At 37.2% G+C, this 20,619-nt stretch overlaps 1 protein-coding gene across 7 annotated transcripts in view; it reads right to left on the bottom strand.

The window, feature by feature from the left end:
• DLG2 (discs large MAGUK scaffold protein 2) overlaps positions 1-20,619 on the bottom strand; it is a gene marked incomplete at its 5' end in the record, with an annotated part of 1,037,476 nt that overhangs the window by 27,268 nt on the left and 989,589 nt on the right. For all 7 annotated transcript variants that reach the window (XM_082764777.1, XM_082764780.1, XM_082764778.1 and 4 more), the window contains one exon: positions 15,494-15,569. In XM_082764777.1, coding sequence (XP_082620903.1) covers positions 15,494-15,569 — 76 coding nt within the window. The remainder of the gene's footprint in view (positions 1-15,493; positions 15,570-20,619) is intronic.

Raw genomic sequence — 20,619 nt, 5'->3', positions numbered from 1 at the left:
TAAATGTGATTAAAATCAGGTTGGCAGTCTCCACTTCAAGGATATGAAACCCTGCAGACATCCAGCAACATGGTTCTTGATAGATATCATGATATATATTTGTATTGTACAGAGATATGGGGGGTGGCAAAGAGATGATAGGGAGACATACAGAATAAAGCCATGTTTTTATCAAACACACTGTGTTAAATATAGATTTTGTTTTGTTGAGAGAAGAATAGAGATCAACAGTAGATACATATTTTCTTTTTTAGGAAGATGTGTGTGAGGAATGGTGGTTTAACAATAAAAATGAGATGTATATTTTTGAGAGGTTTTATTTCTGTAAAATGGAAATTTTGAGACTGAATAAAATATTCTGGAGACAGTTTTTACAGGGTCTCCTTACTTTGCTGAAGAGCTGTGAAATGGCAACAAGATGACTGAGAGAGGTATTTGCCTGCATCTCTCAGCCTGATGTAGAAGTTGCATGCAACCGGAATTGAAATTGTGATATCAAGCTTAGGCTCGATCCAACAGTATTTATGCAGGCAGAGTTTCTGAAAGTCAGTGAAAAAGTGCCTGAAAATGGATTCCTGTGCAAGTTGCAATGTCTTTGCGTAAACATTGTAAAATTCTGTAGTGGCAAATAACTTGGTTATTTCAAGCACAGGCTTTTTTCAGACACTGTACGATAGACAGCTTTTATAACTCACTGCCATGGGTTCACACAGCCTACCACTAACCAAGGAACTGGCATTAGCAAGCACTTTGTATAGACAGGTGCCTACGATATGAAAGCAGATGAAATTTTCAAGTGCTGTTTGACAACTGAACAAACTGAAGAGGCAGGTCATTCTGCACAACACTAAATATGATGATGGTTTTTTTTTTTTTTTACAGAAAATAAAGGGGTGGGGGAGGGGACGCTTTCACTAACCTCCTGGCTTGAATTCTTATTTTGACATTACTTAGCTATAAGCCTGTGTTTTGAAGAATCCAGAAGAAAATTGTGATCTGCATTCTTGCTTGACCAAACATCCCCAGATGGCCCCAGTTTGGTACATGCGGCTTGCAAATACAGCTTTCCTCAGTTGTGACAGACATTAAGACACTGTGTGTTTTTTGTTTTTAAGAACTTCCCTTAGTATTTTTTGTGTGTGTGTGTGTCAACAACATTTTTGTATTCCAAATGCTTTCCTCTAGATGCAGCAGCCTTACAAATGTTACTCATCAGCTATTACGATAGTGTGTTTAAAGGAAATTTTCATGTAAAGTTGAACAAACAATCCAATTTCAGAATTTGCTCTGTAGTGGTAAACATCACAAAGAATAGTGCATCAATAATTTGATGGGTGTACCATGCTGCAATTGTCAACCATTACATTGTTTATTTGATCTCCCTCCTTGTATTTTTCCCAGTACAGCTGATGTAGCCTGTACTATATTTTGTGCAGATGTGCTCTTGATAGAGGTTGTCCTCTTTGTGTTTTTCAAGAGAGTGCAATATATTGGAAAAATATTTCTTCTAATGTTCTAAAAGCTTTAAATGCAGTTAGCTAGTCTAAAAGCCATTGAAATACACTGGGAATGCTTTATTTTGGTATTTCATTCAACCAATGCTAATCCTCACTCCTAAACTGGGAACCAGTGTTAGGGGATCACCTGAGGAACAACTGCTCCAGAGCACTGGCTGTAAAATTCTTGTGTACAGAGTGCAGATAAAATTCATTTATAGGCAGATTTGAGGTAAGCTTTAGCTTAGTTTGTATGTTACATGGTTATCTGTATCAGTCTTGTTATGAGATTGGTCTTGATGTGTATATGAGAATGATGAATATTCATTCATTTTACCACTTATCTGCCACTTTTTCAAATTATTATTCTTTCCTTAATATCTGCTTTTGGCCTAACTTATATAAGGGTTGTGAGGCATTGGAACAGGCTGCCCAGGGAAGTGGTGGAGTCACCATCCTTGGAAGTCTTCAAAAGACGTTTAGATGTAGAGCTTAGGGATATGGTTTAGTGGAGGGCTGTTAGCGTTAGGTTGGAGGTTGGACTCGATGACCTTGAGGTCTCTTCCAACCTAGAAAATTCTGTGATTCTGTGATTCTGTGATATGAAGAGTCATCATTAATACAGCATTTTACCAAAATCTGCATGATCTATTATCAACTTCAAGGCTTTTCTTATTTTATGCACATTTTGCTCTTTAACAACATTCTTTTCCTCTGTTTGAACAGCACTTAACTTAATAAAGTTTTGGGCACTCAAGCACTGCTATATCTACATGAACTGATAGATCCCACTGCACCACAAAGTTACACTGACACCAGAATGAGAAGTTTGTGCCTGAAACAGATAATCAGTGTCATTTCTCTTTTCCAGTATATATACTACCTCTCTGCTTTTATAGTGAACTTTTTTCCTAGTAATCCAAAGTCCATGTCTCAAAAATGGATTTCTCAACAGAATCCTGTGTTAGTGTATTTTTTTTTTCCTGTGAAAAGTGAGACATTTCTGGGTCTGGGTCATTTCTCATACAGAGAAAGCTCTTAATGACATCTGTGCAAACAAGCAGAAAGATAAACGAAGAAGTTGTTAGTGGCAAATCTAAGGCTGGCTGTATAGTGTCCATGCAGTATAATCCTTGAGACATCTATCTTTCATTCAGTCTGTGCACACCATTGTATGTTGGCAAGCAACCAATGTTAACTTCTCCATATCTATCAGATGTTGGGAGTGGGATGCCCTGTTCTGTTAAGTCCAATCATAAATTTTCTTAGACATTGCAAGTATTTGCAAATAAAAGTGTCTTGTCCTACATTCATTCCTTACTGAATTTTTGCATCATGATCTGTTTTGATAACTTCGGGACTTTGGGATACTTTGTGACAGAAGAAGCTCAGGTGAAGATCTCTCTACTTGCTTAGCTTTTCTTAGAAGCTGCAGGAAGAGTTAGATCTTGGAAATTTGAAATGAAAAAGTACGAGCCTGATTAAAAACTCCATGCTGCCTAGATTTAAAAGGCAAGGGTAGTACTGTTTAATATTCATAAATATGAAATTTTACTTATCCACTTGTCAGCCAGCAACTCAATTTCAATTCCTAACAAAACAAAGGTTGAAAACAACACCAACTACCGGGGGAAGAGAAAGACTAATAGGCTTTCAAGAAAGCATGTAAAAACAGTATTTCCAATTCTGCAGACATGTTTTTAACTTCGTGCAAGGTTTGAATTACATTCAGAAGGGAGTACTCATCTGCTAATTTATATTGCATCGGTGTTGGCAGGATTGAAATGCCGATGTACAAAGCCTGAGTACGTGGCAGGCAAGGTCATGTGCAAGTACCTGAAGGTTGTACATAAAGAGAGGGCAAAGGATTTGTTCAAGCAGCAACACTGAAATTAATAGTGTGAAAATAAGAAAGGGCAAAGCTCCTTGACGGTAAAATCAATTTGGGTGTAGAATAATCTGCCCCAAGGGAAGCAGAAAAGCCTAGATCATTTTTCACATTTAAAAACAAATCTACCAGTCTTAAGTACTACAGGGAATAACACTGCAATGCTGGGGGAGAAACTGAAAGAGGGGTGATGGGAAAAGAGCCAAACAGTGAGCCTCTGCTAGCTCACATGCCTGTGCTTCTTGAGGAGCTGCTCACAGCCCAACACCATGGAGCTGTACCTGAGCCCACATCAGCTTTCACCCAGCCTGACTCACAGGCTGGGTGAAGGTCTCTTCCTCTGCTTTCTTAAGGCTGTCTCTGGAGCTAGAAAGTTGTTTGATGTTTGGCAGTGTTGTCTGATTCTTCTCTCTTTTTTTTTTTTTTTTTTTTTTTTTTTAAATTTACTTCCCATAGTAACTTTCCCTCTTAGAGCTGATGCACTACCTCAGCTATAGATCCTGCTGATAAACCTTTGTACACGTCAACCTGTCTCAGCACCGTTCGTGCAACAGCAATGATGATGAGAGAGTCTCAGAGATCAACAAACATATTACTATGGACTTGGCAGACTTTTGTGACCATCTGATTGCCTGCCCAGGCCCACAGCTTTCCACAGGGAACATTTCAGTACCTCTGTCAACTCAACCTTCATTCCTCAGTTTTGACCAGATATTTTCTCAAATCTTTTTTTTTAAACCCTAATTGCCATTTAACTGCTGGTGCTTCCTCACATTTGAAAATGAAACTGAGGATTTTGGTCACCCCTATGCAATCTTTTGAGTTAATTCACTAGTAAATAAAACTGCAGAAGATGTTAGTTAGCTAATACAGTATAAACAACACAAAACCTTCTCCTTTATCACTATTCTTTGTAATTTATCATTTATTACCATGGCTATAAACTACTATATAAAATTTTCTTTTGCATAAACAATGGGCTAAATAAGGACCTTTGTTACACTTCTTTTGTAAAATAGTAGTGGAGAAGGATTTACAATACCTACATGCCTTCAGACCATTCACTGAAAGCTAATCAGAGCAGACTTGCTTTGCAACTGCCCTTTTGAGTTAAAAGGAGGTAGGTGACTGGGGTAGCAGACTGAATGATGGCAAAGATCTCACTCAGGAGACAGTCAGTCATATCAGGTTCATTACTTTCATTTAAAATGTTTATATGTTTGAGCTTTACAGCTAAAAAACATACAAAATAAAGTGATAGGCAAGCAAAACCAAAGTCACTGTAAGAGACTGGTGCAAGGCTTGTGCAGGAAGTTCATCTCCCATATATTCCAGTAATGCACCTCATACTGGCAGTCTCACAGATGGAATATCAGATTAAATGGACTTTGGATTTGACCCAGTTTGGCATTTCCTGTGTTCCTATAACCTTCAAAACATGGCCTGTGAGTCACAAAGTCAATCAGCATTAAATGGCTTGAATTTGAGTGAGACAGAAATAAAGATGTGAAATATGGAGACCGTAACATCTTGGTGAGCATTAACGCTTAACTCCACTCTTCTAGAGTTCTGTGTGAATATTTTTCTGTTTCTAATTCCTTGAATCTATTGCCAACACTATCCATTTTTATTTTTGAACCACTGGAATGCAGTTCCTGAGGTGCTTTTCAGAAGAATAGCCAAACAGCTATGAAATTACCTATACATACATGCAGATCTCCTACCATTTGATTCAGGGCATTAGACAACAAGCTATAAAAATAGCACACATATGAAGTTAAACTCAGCACAAATTTCTGCTGGAACAGCTTAGAAGAAAAGCAATTAACGCTCGGCTGTAAACTTAGGTATTCTATCTGTGCTAGCAAATTTTCACCCTCTTGTATTTAATCTGTGACCAATTTAAACTTTTTAACCCTTATGTCAGCAACTCTCCAACTTTCCTCTTACCTAAGCAGGATGGCACAGTTTTATAATGGCACAGAAAACACTTATTGATATTCTTATTCCTAACATTGCGGCCACGTAAGAAGCAGTGTTATCTCATAAATAAACTTCACACAATTATCAGGTTGAAAATCTATGAGATTAATGTATTTTAATTGCTCATTAACTGCAGAAATGACTCCACCAGTATTTCTTTGACTGATAAGCTGCCAACAAGCAGCAATATTTTTGACCATCTGGATATAGTTCAACGCCAAAACCTTTGTTCTCACATTTGAAACTCTATTCAATTAAGCTTACAAATTTTAGACATTTATAGTCTGTATTTCTCAATGAAATGAAAAATGGCTTTTTTTTTTTTTTTAAATGGCTTTTTTAAAAAATGGCTTTTAATGGCTTTTTTTTTTTTTTTTTTTAAAAAAAAAAAAAAAGAATTTTTCCACTGGATTATAAAAGAAAGCTATTAGAATATATTTCTTCACTTCAGGTGTGTAAAAGCCTCAAATTTGACCTGACAGTGTTTTCCACAGTTCCTCGAACTGTTTCATCACTTTAAAGAAAAAACGTGTTCCTTAAGGCATGCCAGTTCCCTGCTATAATCAACAATGCTACAGAGGAATAAATCAAAACTGAGGGCTTGTTTTCATTTACTTCCATTTGTGATCACAACACAACAGGCATTACTATTAAATTAATGTAAGTTTTTGTAGAGTGCCTCAGCATACCCTGGAGCAACAAGACAATATACAGTTAAATTTTCCTGGCTATGTGTTGTTTTATCAACTGAATTTCATTTGATTGCTTCAGCACGTGAGTGAACTAGATGCTGATAACTGCAGTATTTCCAATGTCCCTTGCAGAAATGCTGAACAAAATGTGTTTGGCTCAAGGGGAATGAACAGGGCAGCCCACTAATATGGGCTTAGGTCAAAACAGATGTGCCTGGCAACAGCTCCAGCTGTCGTGAAATGTGAAGACAGGACTATGAAGGAGGTGAAAATGTGTGGAAAGGCAAGTACAGATGGACAAATGAGCCCCATCTTTCCTCTGCCATGGGGAGGAGCAGCCTTCTCCAAGATATGGGCTGCAGAAACAGTGCTGAGATCTAATTCTTTTACGACCCCCACTGGTACCCCCATTTCTGAGGTTGTGCAGCCTCTGGCAGAACTTAAATACAACAAAGAAAAAACTGGAAGCAAGACAACATCAGAACAATATAAAGAGCTTACTGCTCCTCTGCCCTGCACTGGAAAGCTTCACACCAAATTTCTGAAGAGCAGCTTCAGACCTACTAATGCCTTGTGCCAATACAAAGTCTTTGTGCAGAAAATACCTCTGCTCAGCAATTTTCTTCTAATACTTTTCAACAGCCTTCTTTGGCTCCTTATGAAGACCTACCTAGAGGTCATATGGGTTGTAAGAGGAATTTTTGCAACATGGTTTCACATGGCTTTTTTATTCTTGTCATTCATTTCCATTTTGTCATAGAGGAAGCATTCTTGAATGCTTGCTGAAGAGTAACAGCTAAAATTCAATATTGCAGAAACAAAGCTTTTGTAAAAGATTTTATGTCAATTAGTAATGGAGATATAAAACCAGAAATTTTATGACATGACTGATTTCCAAAGTTTATTTTAAGAAGCAAACATGAAAATTTGTTCTTATTCTCTGGTTACAGCAAAGCAAATTTCAATCATTCTAAGACGGGGGAGTGTACAGTAAAATACTGATTCACAGCTCCTAAAAGAAATGACATGCAGAATGATTTTCTATAAAAAGCTCGCTTCTGAGTAGAAGGGGGTTTTCTTGTCTGTAGTTTTTTCCACCTATAGCTCTACAATTAAAGAAGTTCAGGATCTTGCACCGTCTTTGCAGCAACAGCATAGTTTTTACTGACACCGCAGGAGCTATACACTGGGCTGAGCAGGGAGCTTACCCCCACGTATTTCTAGATAGCTTCATCTATGGACCCAAACGTATCCAAGCATTTACATTTTACACTTGGAAAAGTGGTGCCAGAAGACTTTATGCAGACTATCTGTCTTCACAGAATCACAGAACTGTAGGGGTTTGACGGGACCTTGAGAGATCATCTGGTCCAACCCCCATGCCAACGGCCAACACCCCTGAGCAGGCTACCCAGGTAGGCGTCCAGATGGGCCTTGAATATCTCCAGAGAAGGAGACTCCACAACCTCCCTGGGCAGCCTGTTTTAGTGCTCCGTCACCCTCACTGTGAAGAAGTCCATTCGCATGTTGGTGCGGAACTTCCTGAGCTCCATTACCCCTTGTCCTGTCCCCATAAACCACTGAAAAGAGATTGGCCAAATCCCTTTATCTCCCACATTTCAGATATTTATAAACATTGATGAGATCCCCTCTGTCTTCTTTTCTCCAGGCTGAACAGACCCAGGTCTCTCAGCCTTTCTTCATAGGGAAGATCACCTCCCTTGACCTGCTGGCCACACTCCTTTTAATGCATGCCAGGATCCCATTGGCCCTCTTGGCCACGAGGGCACACTGCTGGCTCATGGTCAACCTGTTGTCCACCAGGACCCGCAGGTCCTTCTCCTCAGAGCTCCTCTCCAGCAGGTTGTCCCCCAGCCTGTATTGATACGTCTGGTTGTTCCTTCCCAGGTGCAGAACTCTACATTTGCTCTTATTAAACCTCATTTGATTTCTTCCTGCCCAAGTTATTAGTACCTCTTTTTATTAGGTTATTAATAGCATTTTTTTTTTTTTCCACTGCAACTACTAGTGCAAAGATCAGTCCAGAAGAAATGGCAGAGATGATTAAGTTAGCTCTGAAACTGCATAGTCTGGATACAGCCCTGTGGTCCTTAACTTTGGATTATTGTATCTGATCAAGATTAAATGGATAAAGCTGTCATGCCTTGTCCTTGTCATGCCACAGCCTCATGGAGAACTGAAGAGTGATAACTGTCTCACTGTGCATTATAATGGCTGCTCTGTGTTTTAGAAGGGCACCCAGCTAAGGCTCACAGAAACAGGATTTATTGCATCTGACTTTGAACAGGTACACTGTAGGTGCCTGTGGCAAAGACAGTGACCCCAGGCTCACTTCAGGCAGTGGTTGACCACATCTCTTTCAGGCAGCAGAGACAGGCTGGGGTTCTGGACCATGAAGAAAGAAAGAGCTCTTTAATATGGTAAAGAGCTCTTTAATATGGTATTTTTGAGTTGGAGAAATATTAATTTATGAGACAGCAAATTCATTTTATATAAAGACCAGCTAATATTTTACAATGTTTATATAATTGTCCCAACATCATGTGTAACTAATATTTCTGCAGGAAGTCATATTTAAAGCTTTCTAGACATTCAGGCAAAATTGTCTGATGGGTAGAAGCCAAGCTAAAACATTATGACCCATCTCTGCTATTTACATCTTTTCTGGAAGTTTATAAATAAATGCCTAATCAACGCATATTTTAGCTAGAAATTATCAACTTAAACAAATTATTTTTAATATCAGTAGGTGTCCAATAAATGTTTGGTGCTGAGACAATAAAACATTTTTCTTTGGGGAAAATTGTGATGTGTTTGTTGGGGTGTTATTGAAGACCCATTTTGTTTATACAGTCAGGGCCACACTGTAGCATTCTGGATGCTAAATGTTATGAGGAATGATAAGTTATTAGGAATCATAACAAAATATTTTATTCTATTTTATTTTTAATGCAACTGAATAAATCTAACAGTCCTTAGCAAAAACATATACTAGGGCTCAGGCCAGCTTCTCTACTGCATTTAATGGGAAAGGTTTTTTTGCCTTCAGCACACTGGAAACATGACATAATGGACCTAAAACAGAAAACTAAATCAATTGATACTGCAAGTGGAAGCAGCATCAAGGAATGGAAAAACAAACAAAAAACCCTAAAATTTAATTACACAACAAAGTTGGACTTTACATTTCAAATGCTCAGAATTAGTCAGAATTGACAGAATAGGCCTTACAGGAAAACTGTAATCTCCTACAGCCTTCTGCTAATAAAGGATTATCTACATTTTAACAAAGGCTAGCTAAAAAAAATTTGGACTGAACTAAAGTGCTTTGACAGTCACAGTGCAGAGTAAGCAGCAGAATCATGAATTTTCATGATCTCATCTGGGATCACATTAGTGGGACATATATCTGCAGGACAAGGAGGTTCAGTAAATGCCCATAGCCCCTGGTCCTTGCCAGGGCTATGCTGCAGGCTCGTCTGTGCCTTGTGTCCATCCCACCTTGCCTTGCTGATTTTGTGTCTGGGTTCGATTTTGGACATGGAAAGTTGATATGGACTTTTCTGGGAGCCACAGGGCTGTGGACCAACCTGGATTGTTGCCACCAGATTTGATGTTCATGCTGTGGGACTGCCTTGACACCCCGTGGAGCACCTTTCTCCTGATGTACCCTGCCACCATCAGTCCTTTTCTGGGTAGGTTTTTGTGCTCCAGATGATATCCTTGGTAGCTGAGATCTGACTACAGCTCACTCTGCCCTCTTTAGCACATTTTTAAAAATAGCAGTAAGTATAGAAATAGAACAACAACACTGCAGCTGCATTATTCACTGGCTGCTCCTCACAAATTACAGCAGTGTCAATCTAGAAAAAAATATAAAACTACTGGATTATGCAGGCTAAAAACAGACACAGACAGACTGCTGCTAGGCACCTTGCTCCCAGGCATACGTACCTCAAATTTCTGAAGATTACAGCTGTACAAATCAATGCTCCTTTTTTAGGCAGTTGTTGGAATACCAGTTGGAGATCAAGTTTTAACTGAACTGAGCACTTACTCCAGTAAGGGTACTCAGATTTCTTTGAATCCCCCCACAAGCAGCCTTCCCCATTAGAAAGAAACAAGAAAGTAGAAAGACTGGTGGAGCAGAGGTAAGTCAGGCCAGATTGGCAAGAAGAGAGAAATCTGGCTGAGACTGAGAATAAAGAATGTTTAATTGTGTGTCAGTGCCTACGCCACCTTCAGTAACCCTCCTTCATATCATCCTTGCAGGTAGGAGTATACTGCTTCATTTTTGTTCAAGCTCTCTTCTTAGTAAATTGCTCCACCTGTGAACCCACACGTTCTGTTGTTTGACACGTCCATTGTCTTTTCCTCAGCATCAGTTGCTATTTTCTGACCACAAAATTTAGAGGAGGAAAAAAAAAAGGCAGACTCCCTCCTTTTCTCTTTTCATACATTTACAGATATACATACACATCAAGGTGTACAGAAATGTTATTGCCAATCCAGCATCTCTCCTTTCACTACCATTTAGCTGCTGACTTGAAGGTATTCCAAAAACAAACATGAGGAAGGAAAGGAAGGAACTGTGTGGATTACTTTATAAGGAAAACCTTATGAGTACATTTTTTTTTTTTTTGGATATGTGCTGAGAGACTGGAAGAGGCATGAATTTGTTTCTTTGGGAAATAAAATTGGTTATTTACCAATAAAAAACATTCTGGAGTCACTGGCTAATTAAGGGGTGAAATGAAAAGGCATATAGTATTTTAAAAAAATAAAAAAAAATCTGTTTAACTATTTTTCTGTTTTACCTAAACATTATGCTTCAGGATAGTGCAATACTTCTCAGGGACAAGAAACGTCCATGAATATTAGAAAAAAAATGAGGTGTTGACAAAGGTCTTTCCAAGAGCCACAGTTTCTGCTATAAAAATATTTTCAAGAGACAGTCAAGAAAGTGTATATAATCTGACAGTGAGAAAAGCAAGAGATGCTATTTCTGTCTCCTGAAAGACTGGTTGTAATTACAACAGTTAAGAAAAAAGTAGATTACTGGCTTGTCTCTTTCTCCTCTGTAATATTTCTGTCATTGTTTGGCATTCTTTTAATTCAGTAAAAATCTGAAAAGCCCTCAGCCACTGTAGGTTTTAGTATTAATAAAACAAAGTCTGCTCTTGCTAAGCCTGAAGCTTGTGGTAGGCATAATTACTAAGAGTTCAGTATGCTGCTTTGATAGATACTACTCCAGTAGCTTCCTTCAATATAAACATTTTATATAAACCTTTGTGCTGCTCATTTTCCACTGGTTATCCGTAGACCAGTTGGCCCCATAGACTGAGAGAGCATATGTTTAGGAAATGAACTATTTTAATTTAAATTCATTTGTGCTTTTGCAAGTTTGAACCTTTAAGGTAACCAGTATCCTGGAAATGCTGCCCTTTGCTGCAGTAACATAGAGCAGCCTTTGGGAATTTGGTGGATGGCCTGGTTGTTTTGATATGACACCCATGTTATTTAACAACTGGAAAAAGCTGTGAAGATCATTACTTCATTATGTAGATGAAGCTAGAGAATGAACTTGTTCAACCCAACTGAGGCACGATCAGTGTTTGAGTAAATGAAGCTGTTTATATCAGTCTTGTATTATTTTCCTTATTATGTAGGTGATAGCATTTCTGACTGATTTGATATCTTTAAAAACATTAGTAGGATCTAGGAACCTGATGATTTTTTTATTTTTTATTTTTTTTAATTTAACATAAGCTGTACTAATGTTTCATTTGCTGCTTATACAATAAATGATATATCTGAAACTGAACAAGTAAGTTTATTTTGCTCTAGGTGAAGGGACTAGAAAACAAGACTTAAAAGGAGCAGCTGAGAGAATTCAAGTCTATTAGTCTGGAGAAGAGGAAACTGAAGGGAAACCTGATCGCTCTATGACTAACTGAAAGGAGGTTGCAGTGAGTTGGGTGTAGTCTTTCTTCTCAGGTGACAAGTGATAAGATACGAGAAAATGGTCTCAAGTTGTACCAAGGGAGGTTTAGATAGGACATTAGGAAAAAATTCTTCATGAAACAGTGGTCAAGCACTGGAAAAGGCTGCCCAGGGAGTCCCCATCCCTGGAGGTATTTAAGAGATGTGGATGTGGTCCTGCGAGACATGGTTTAGTGATGGGACTTAGTAGGTCAGGTGGATGGATGGACTTGGTGATCTTGAAGGTCTTTTCCAACCTATATGATTCTATGAAAAGTAGACATGTTGGGTTAAGCCAACAGAGATCTAGTTAGCCCAGGAACTTTTTCCCCTCTTATAACCTCCCTGCTTCATGAAATGAACAATTAGTATGTCCTGAGCTACATGAACACAGAGTTAAAAGTTGTCACTAGATCCACTGCTTGAAAACTTATCTAATTCCTTTTTAATTTATTTATGCTTTGTACATAATCCTGTTGTGATGGGCATCAGAATTTAATTTTGCATTGTAAAAAAAGGTACAAAGGCCCAATTGTACTAAGGCCTGATTTAAACTCAAGACCATAAGAGTTCACTAGTGCTCTCTAACTGAGTTTCACATTCCCTGTTTTTGTATTCATCCTGATTGTTTATGTTTTCTAATCCACAAGCCATGGACTGGAGGATTCTAATGAAATGAATTGAAAGTGGTATAAATATTCTAAATCATACTTAAAAAAATACTAGTAACTTTCTATATGAGGTAACACACTCAAGTTTGATTAGAAAAAGAGGAAATTTGGGGCCTTTGAAGAGGTTATCCTTTAGCTATTCACAACTGAACAGGTTTATCAACTGTATTGCTGAGTGTTCTTAAACACCTTCTTAATGAGACACAAGAACCCAACCAACAAATGTCACACAGTCTATAATACTGCATTTTTATCATATCTCTGAATATGGGATTAAAAATAAGGTACAAACAAATGAAAACACATAAGACTTGAAGCTGGTAAAATATCCAGACAATTCATATTTTAAAATCAAAGAGAGAATTTAGCTCAAAGAATTTTTTTCACTCTCTCATAAAGAAAAAAAGTCTTCTGTGGCTTATTAGCTTTTAAGCATTGCTTCTATAAGGAAAGAAAGTATTTGGGGCTACCAAGATAATTCATATAAAAACACAATACTATGAACCTTCTACCTGTGCAAAATGTTGAAGCAGTTTCTGTATTCAGTTATTTATTTATTTATATTTTAAAAGTTTCCATGCATATCCCCTGGCCAAATTTAGAAACATCACATGAAATGCTATTCTCCCAATTTCATCTTTAGGGTAAATTAAACTGGAAGGAAATTTCTCTCACTTGTCCACATGTACATATGAGCTCAAAGGTGCAACAGACACTCATAAGCCCCTTTCTATCTGAATTTTAGTTTGATTTCCAAACAGAAGAGTTCTCCTGGGCTTACTGCAGCCTTGTTTAGCTGTGCTGAATTTCTTCCAGATTAAAAAAAAAAAAAAAAAGTAAAACATGCCCTGTTAGACAGCTTATGTCACTTCTTTTTGAACACTGAAAGACTAAATGGAAATGCTGATCACAGACCCACGCATACATATATGTGTATGCAAACACCATATTTTACATGATGGTGCTTAGTTTAACTGTGGACACTTTTACCCTTTATGCTCTTTCAAATACAATTCTACATTACCTTTTCCCAAAAAGTCTTGATTTTTTTTTTTTTTTTTTTTTTTTTTTGTGTAGACAAAAGCAAATTTTAGCAAATACTAACAATAGAAAGTATGTTCCCAAAAGGATACAACAGTCTTGATCTGTAATTATGCAATTTATGCATACTGAAACAAACATTGATATGAAGAGCAAGAAGATTAATGTTACACTGATGACAAAAAAGGAAAAACAATTTGGGGAATCAAGAGGTAATTAAATTTTTGACAGACTCTCTTGAATAAGGACCATTAGTTATATGAATGATTTATTCCCCTAAGGTTTTGATTATATACAGGAAATAGGCATTTAACAAGTGATTTCATTGGCAATATGAAGAATATTATTTCCCAAAATAAATGATAAAGTTAATTTACAGGGTTGTAGAGAGTGGCCATTTCAAATTTAAAAATGTAGTTCTGACTCCTGAAGAAACATGATGAGATAAAGAAGTCCTTTCACAATGCTGTCTATTATGTATTTTATAGCAAGTTACTTGCATATGCAAATAATACGCAGAGCCTGAATTATGATTCCATGCACCTTATAGATCTGGAAATTTGTTTCCATTGGTGCAATTATTCTGCATTCGCATTAAACTCAGGAACTGTTGTGCATGGCAGTAAGGGAAGTATTTGCAAATTGCAACTCTGAAATATTAGTTTGCTGGCATTTGGAGGCTTGGGAAGCACTGCGCTAGGAACTGCTTCTCAATGAGAGGATCTTTTCATCCTGCTAATCTGTTATAGTCTGAAGTGAAAGGACAGGATAAAATGGAAAAAAAATATGTATTTTTATCCTCATTACGGAGTGAAAATGAAGCAAGAAGAGATTAAGAGTGAGAATTCCAAACTAGGTAGAAGACCACAAGAACTACAGGTCTGGAAGGGACCTACTGAACCACTTATTTTTTGCTCCTTTCTAGCTCCTACCTATAACTGTGTATTCTGAGCTTTCAGTTTTCACCCTGAATTGTGTTTTCCGGAGCCAAATGGGACTTTTTGTTTGTGGCTTCAGAAGTACTCTCTCGGTTTTATCACTGAAGCTCTCAGTTGTAAATCCCACCCACATCAACTTTGTTTCAAAACCAAATCCCTGCAAAAGTAATATCAAGTGAATACTCTACTGCTAACATGTAAGCTATACTTAAGCAGAAAATTATACCCCCACAGCCAGTACTGTGGTCATTTTTCATGTTCAGAGTCTTGCCAGCCAGACGGTAATGTGTAAGGTATTAAATATCATACCAGTGAAAACAGTCAACTGCTGGGCACAATAAAGCTATGCTGAAGAGTGATAACAGCAGAAACGCTGCTCTGGTGAGGTAGTGCTGGTGGGAAGGTACTTGCAGATTTGGTGTTTACTAGCCCACTGTGTCTGCTGTGAAACACACCTGTGTTCAATGTCTGTCACAATTGTCAAAGCAGAATGTCCCAAAACCTAAATTTTGCTTTCAGGACTCTAACATTCAACCTTTATTTTGAGATGTAAGAGCTTTTGAAAACAGGAAATTTTTATTTCCTGCCCTGCTCTATTAAACATATATCCATATATACTTCTTTTTAAAATCTACCCTCATATTATATTTCTGTCTATATATTGCTATATTGCAGACTTTTGATGCAACAACCTCAATATTTCTCATGCTGCTGAAATTTTCTCTACTCTGAAACATATGAGTACAAAGTGCAACTTCAAGAGGTTTTGTTATTTACGTACCCCTTTTGCATCAATTACACCAGGCTTCGCATTGAATTTCACCGTCTTCAAACGGGCACGCTCCTTTCTTTCAACTCTGTGGAAAAGAAAACATAAATAAGGAATCACATGTTGATTAGAGCAGTGTTTTGTATGATGCGTTTGATATCTGATCTCCTAAGACCTCTGGTGGCTTATTATGCGTGAACAGAACATCTAAAGCAAATTTTACAAACTGGGAGAGATGTCAGATCACTTCCTCAGCCAATAGCACTTTGCTGGAAAACACAGGACTGACTTTAAGGAGCCTTAGCTCTCTTACACCAGCACTCCCTCCCAACACACAAGGAGATGTGGTAAAAGTGCATTAAGGATTTACCTTCTCTGGTTTAAGCTGTCCAGAAATTAGGCAACATTTATGGTTCTGTGGTTAGAGGAACAAAAGAGGGACAGACAGAGAATAAGCCATTCACCTCAGTGCTCTCAGATGTGTACTTTGGGGTACAACAAATTTCTCTCTATGAAGCCAACTTTTTCTTTTCCTATAGAGGAAGCTTTGATCCCTAGTTTACATAAAGGATGAACATTTAGATTGCCCAAATAAGGCAAAGTGAATCCAACCTATTTAAAAAAAAACACAAAACACACCATAGTTTCAGGCTCACCGACAGCTTAAAAGTTATCTTAAAATACCTTACAAAACAACATGTGACACATAGCAGTGGTGAACAATACCTAAACTCATGGCAAATGTAAACTAAAAAGGACAAAGTTTCACCTGATGGATTAAAATGTAAGAAATCAGAGTTGATGTATGTACTTTCTCACTACACCTCATTTTCCATCTACACGATAAGATGATCTACAATCATCTACAGGATCTACCATTTACTGGTCCAAGCAAAAAAATTCCAATCATCTGCCTATAATTGAAACAGCAACTCTGTTTGTCTAAGCTTATGAATTGCTCTAGGAAGTCCAAGTCAAATCCTGCAAAGCTAGTTTATAAGAGCTCAATATTGTATTTTTATTAGACAATGAATAGCTAGGGGAAAAAGAAAAAAAGAGGTTGATTATATCCTCCAAATTGGTCCAAATATGACCCTTTTTCTAACTTTCACAGTTTCCATAAAGGACATTAAAATATATTCTCTCAAATCTCTTGGTTTCTAAGTCTGGATAGCAAGATTACCTAGTTCCTTGTGAACATTTTTTTTTTTTTAAATAAAAACTCTCATCTTTTGATGGAATGATAATTAGCACAACATGTTTCCTTTTGTCTGAGTGGGCTTATACATTTCCTACTGAAACACAGTGAATGCTGGTTACTATAGTTACAGTTTAAATTTAGAATAAATGCATTTCTCTGGAAGTGTGGAATATTCACATGGAAACAGCTCAAATGCAGTTTTCAAATTAAATCTGTGTTATTAAAAACACATGAACAGTCTTAAAGTTAAACTAGCAGATGAAGTCCCTTGATAGTATCAGTAAGAAATGAAGACTTGAGGCTGTGTAATTGCCTAAATAGGATGGATGCCTTCTGAGAAAATAATTACCTCAAATGAACGCAGTATTCTACTTATTAATCTGTGTTAACATTTACACTAATTCCAGTCCTGTCTAACTTCCTAAAACATCTGCTTTTAACTTCACTTCTTATTTACTGCATAAAGAAATTTGGAAACTAACCTTGAAGAGTGGATCTTATTTATTAAATTCTTCATAATTGCCTTAGCAGTCAGGGAGGAATGGTTGCTCTCTACAGGCGTACAAGACAGATGAGGAACTGCAGAAGCATTCTGCATTGCTTCTAGTAGTGCATAAATAATATCATTAAGTGCCATTAATCCTCCTGGCAAGTGTAGCAACAGTGTTCATACATGCTTATAATGCCTGCTGAATATTACAAGCATTTCATAATCTACAAACTGTATTGAGGATAGCATACAGTGTTGTCTCCCGTTACAATTTTCCTGACACTTTTCATAATAGACATCTTTTCAGTTACTTATTATTTAGCTGAACAGTAAACTTCCAAGCCAAAATTTCATGCATCCCAGGGTGATTACAGTACTGCTGCTGCCCAAAGTGTCAACAAAATGGGTTAGCTGTTAGAGAAAAGCTGGCAGAAAATAAATGGCTTCACCCAGGATATAAAATTATTTTAAAGCACTTTGGCTCAGGTGCTCCACTGCCTTCATGTATTGGGTGAGGGACTTGAAGTGTGACAAGATGTTGCTCTGGTGTAAGGAACAAACCTCTCATTTTCCTTTAGGAATCCTCCCAGTATCCAAATGTCTGAAAAGCTTTGTTTCTTTGCATGCTCTGGAGAAATTTATTAGAAATTGGTTCTCCAAAGATTCTGTCTTTGTGGTGTCCAGAGTGTAGGCTGCAGTGAACAAAGATGATTCTATAATTTCTCATCAGAGCTACTGGGACATTTTTACCATAGACAGAGGCAAAAAAAAAATGGACTAAAAATTGTTGTGAATGACAGAAAATAAAAAATACTGAATATCAGTTTTGCATGCACCATTGATCCAGCTCTTTAAATATATATTTTAATTAACTTTTAAAAGGAACATTAATTCAAGCATTTTTAGTGGTTTTTTTGAATCTTTTTCAGTCACTATATTTTAACAAAAATAAATGAGTCATTTTATCCCCAAGAAAAAGAGGAGGTTAGGCACGAAGAGTGTTTCACAGTAGCTGACATTGGGAATGCCTAAATTCTTTACACTTCTCCATTGTTTTAGCTGCTAGTACAGCCACCATCCCTTGGACAATGTTTTGAACAATCAGCTTTGGCAACTGCTTTTAAAAGAAGAAAAGTTTCACTTTAAACTGCATTCATTTTTCATTCACCACTGCTGCACAAAACTGGATTATAAAGGGATTGAGCAAAAAATTAAGTGAAGGGGAAGGATTCTTCTCTGCCAAATTCTGCAGAGACACAATTTTGCAACCAAAAATTGCATGATATACATTGATCCCATGCCCCTTTCTAATTATAAATCTGTTTGGTAGAACTATGCTTACAGGTTTGAGAAAAGCAAGGACACAACTTCAAAAACTACTTCATGGCTCAAGTCCCATTGCCTGGGGGTCACTGAGGCTAAATGAGGTTTCAAGAGATGTTCAAAGATGTGACTTGGGAGCTGAAAATCTCTGAGCCTCACATGGAGACAGCCTCATCAAGCACAACTGATGAGGATTGCATCTCCTGCTTTCCACCTGCTCTTCAAGTGTAGCTCCCTGCAGAAACATTACGGTGTACAGTGAAATGGTCTAAGACCATCTGAGATCTGGGGCAGATGGAGTATATACTGTGTACTTGTTTTCTTCAGAGATGCTCATTCATGCAGGTTTCTTCCCTTACCAAAAAAAAAAAAAAAAAAAAAAAAAAGGATAAACTGCGGTAAAAAACTTATAAGCTGTCCCAATCTACTCCATCACTACTTGTGTAACTACAGGGAGATTTAAATCTCATTAAACTCAAGGGGAAATAAGTTTTTGAGAGTGAAGTATGGCATCACTGTCTGTTGTGGCTACGCTTGCTTCCAGGGCATCTGTACTCACAGGAGAAACTTTATTTCTAGTTTATTTGCTTAGGCTTCTTGTGTGATGAAAAGAGAGTTACTGTCTCATATGGAGGAACTAGTAGAAGGACAATAATCTAAAAATACCTCTTCCAGCCTTTTGAGTAACCAGGGTGAAGTAAGACATGACCTTCCACCTGGCTTCACAACTTTGAAACTTCTCATGATAGGAGACACCTTATAATTTGTTTCTTTTTCCACTAATGATAGGGATTCATTCTCCTCTTCCCCAGTATGGCTAAAGGAGTGAAGTTCATTCAAAATATACCTCAGACTTCAATATTTCCTCACTAGCAAGTTCAAGGCTTTAGTTCCTTATGATGCTGTTCCCTTCTTACTCATTTTCTGAGTAACTTACTACTGGGATGCAACACCTAAAGGCATTGCAATGTCTAAACACCTTTCATGTCTCTTGAAAATGGGATTTTTCAAAATAAGACTTTCAGATATTTTTGTGCACTGCAAACAAGAAGAAATTGAGTAAACCTCAACTGAACATGAACTGTGAACCTTTATTGTTGGGTATTAATGGACCACTGGGAATTTTGTCAGTGCCTTTGTAAAAGCACTAATCATTCTTCTCAGTGGAGATGTAAAATAACAAGTGAGATATACATTAATCTTTAATAATTGCATTTATCATTGATGTAGGGATGCAAACAAAAAAACGGTGTCTGTAATACAATAAAATGGTTACAGTAGCCTAATTTGCATGGATTTGGCACTGAGACATTTTGTAGAATGAAAGCAACTTCCAAATCCAGTATGAGAACTGTAGTAATGAGAGTTACTACATATAATAATGCAATATAAAATGGATTTAAAAAAAAAAAAACTTGCTACATTTTACATCTTTGTTAACATGTTTCTTCATGTCTTGCTTAGCCATTTCCATGACACCCACTTTACATTTGTTTTGCCTGCCCATCAAGTGAAAGATAAGTGAAAATGTGTAGTCCAAATATGTGGAGTCAGTGCATAGTCTTTCATTGCTTCCATTCTTTGTACTGTTTAGCTTTGTTTATGTGAGGTCTGAGTGTACCAATAAATTCCTGTTCTCCAAATTATCTTTGAGCATACCTGAAGTGGTATTTTTACAACAGAACATCAGAATTTTTCAATAGCAGAGAACATGCTGTCTTTCAGCTCTTCTCCTTCACTGACTTGCTTATAGAAAGCAGCTTAGCACCTGGTCAATATTTTATGAAAATGGTAGATCTAATGCTATTAGAAAATGAATTCTCATAATACTGTAGAACAACTTAATTCTGTTTAAAAGCGAATGGCTGTTTTCCTTCAGCAGATAACTTTCCGTCATTGCAGGAGGCAGGAAGAGGATTATATATATACACATGCATATCAATTTTACTCTGTATTTATTTTTTCTCATTAGCTTAGTAAGCATAGTCAGGTAACATTTTAGACAAAGCTTACAAGATCATGCCACATTAAAAGTTTTATAATCTAAACATTAAAGTCTTAAGTGATATTTAGGAAGGTGGACAATTTGTAGGAGACCATTAAAAATAAAACTCACTTGAGTGG

This window comes from Aythya marila, assembly GCF_965140915.1.
Source record: "Aythya marila genome assembly, chromosome: 1".
Lineage (NCBI taxonomy): Eukaryota > Metazoa > Chordata > Aves > Anseriformes > Anatidae > Aythya > Aythya marila.
Note: the sequence above shows the minus strand (reverse complement) of the source record. Positions and strands in the feature narration are given on the sequence as shown.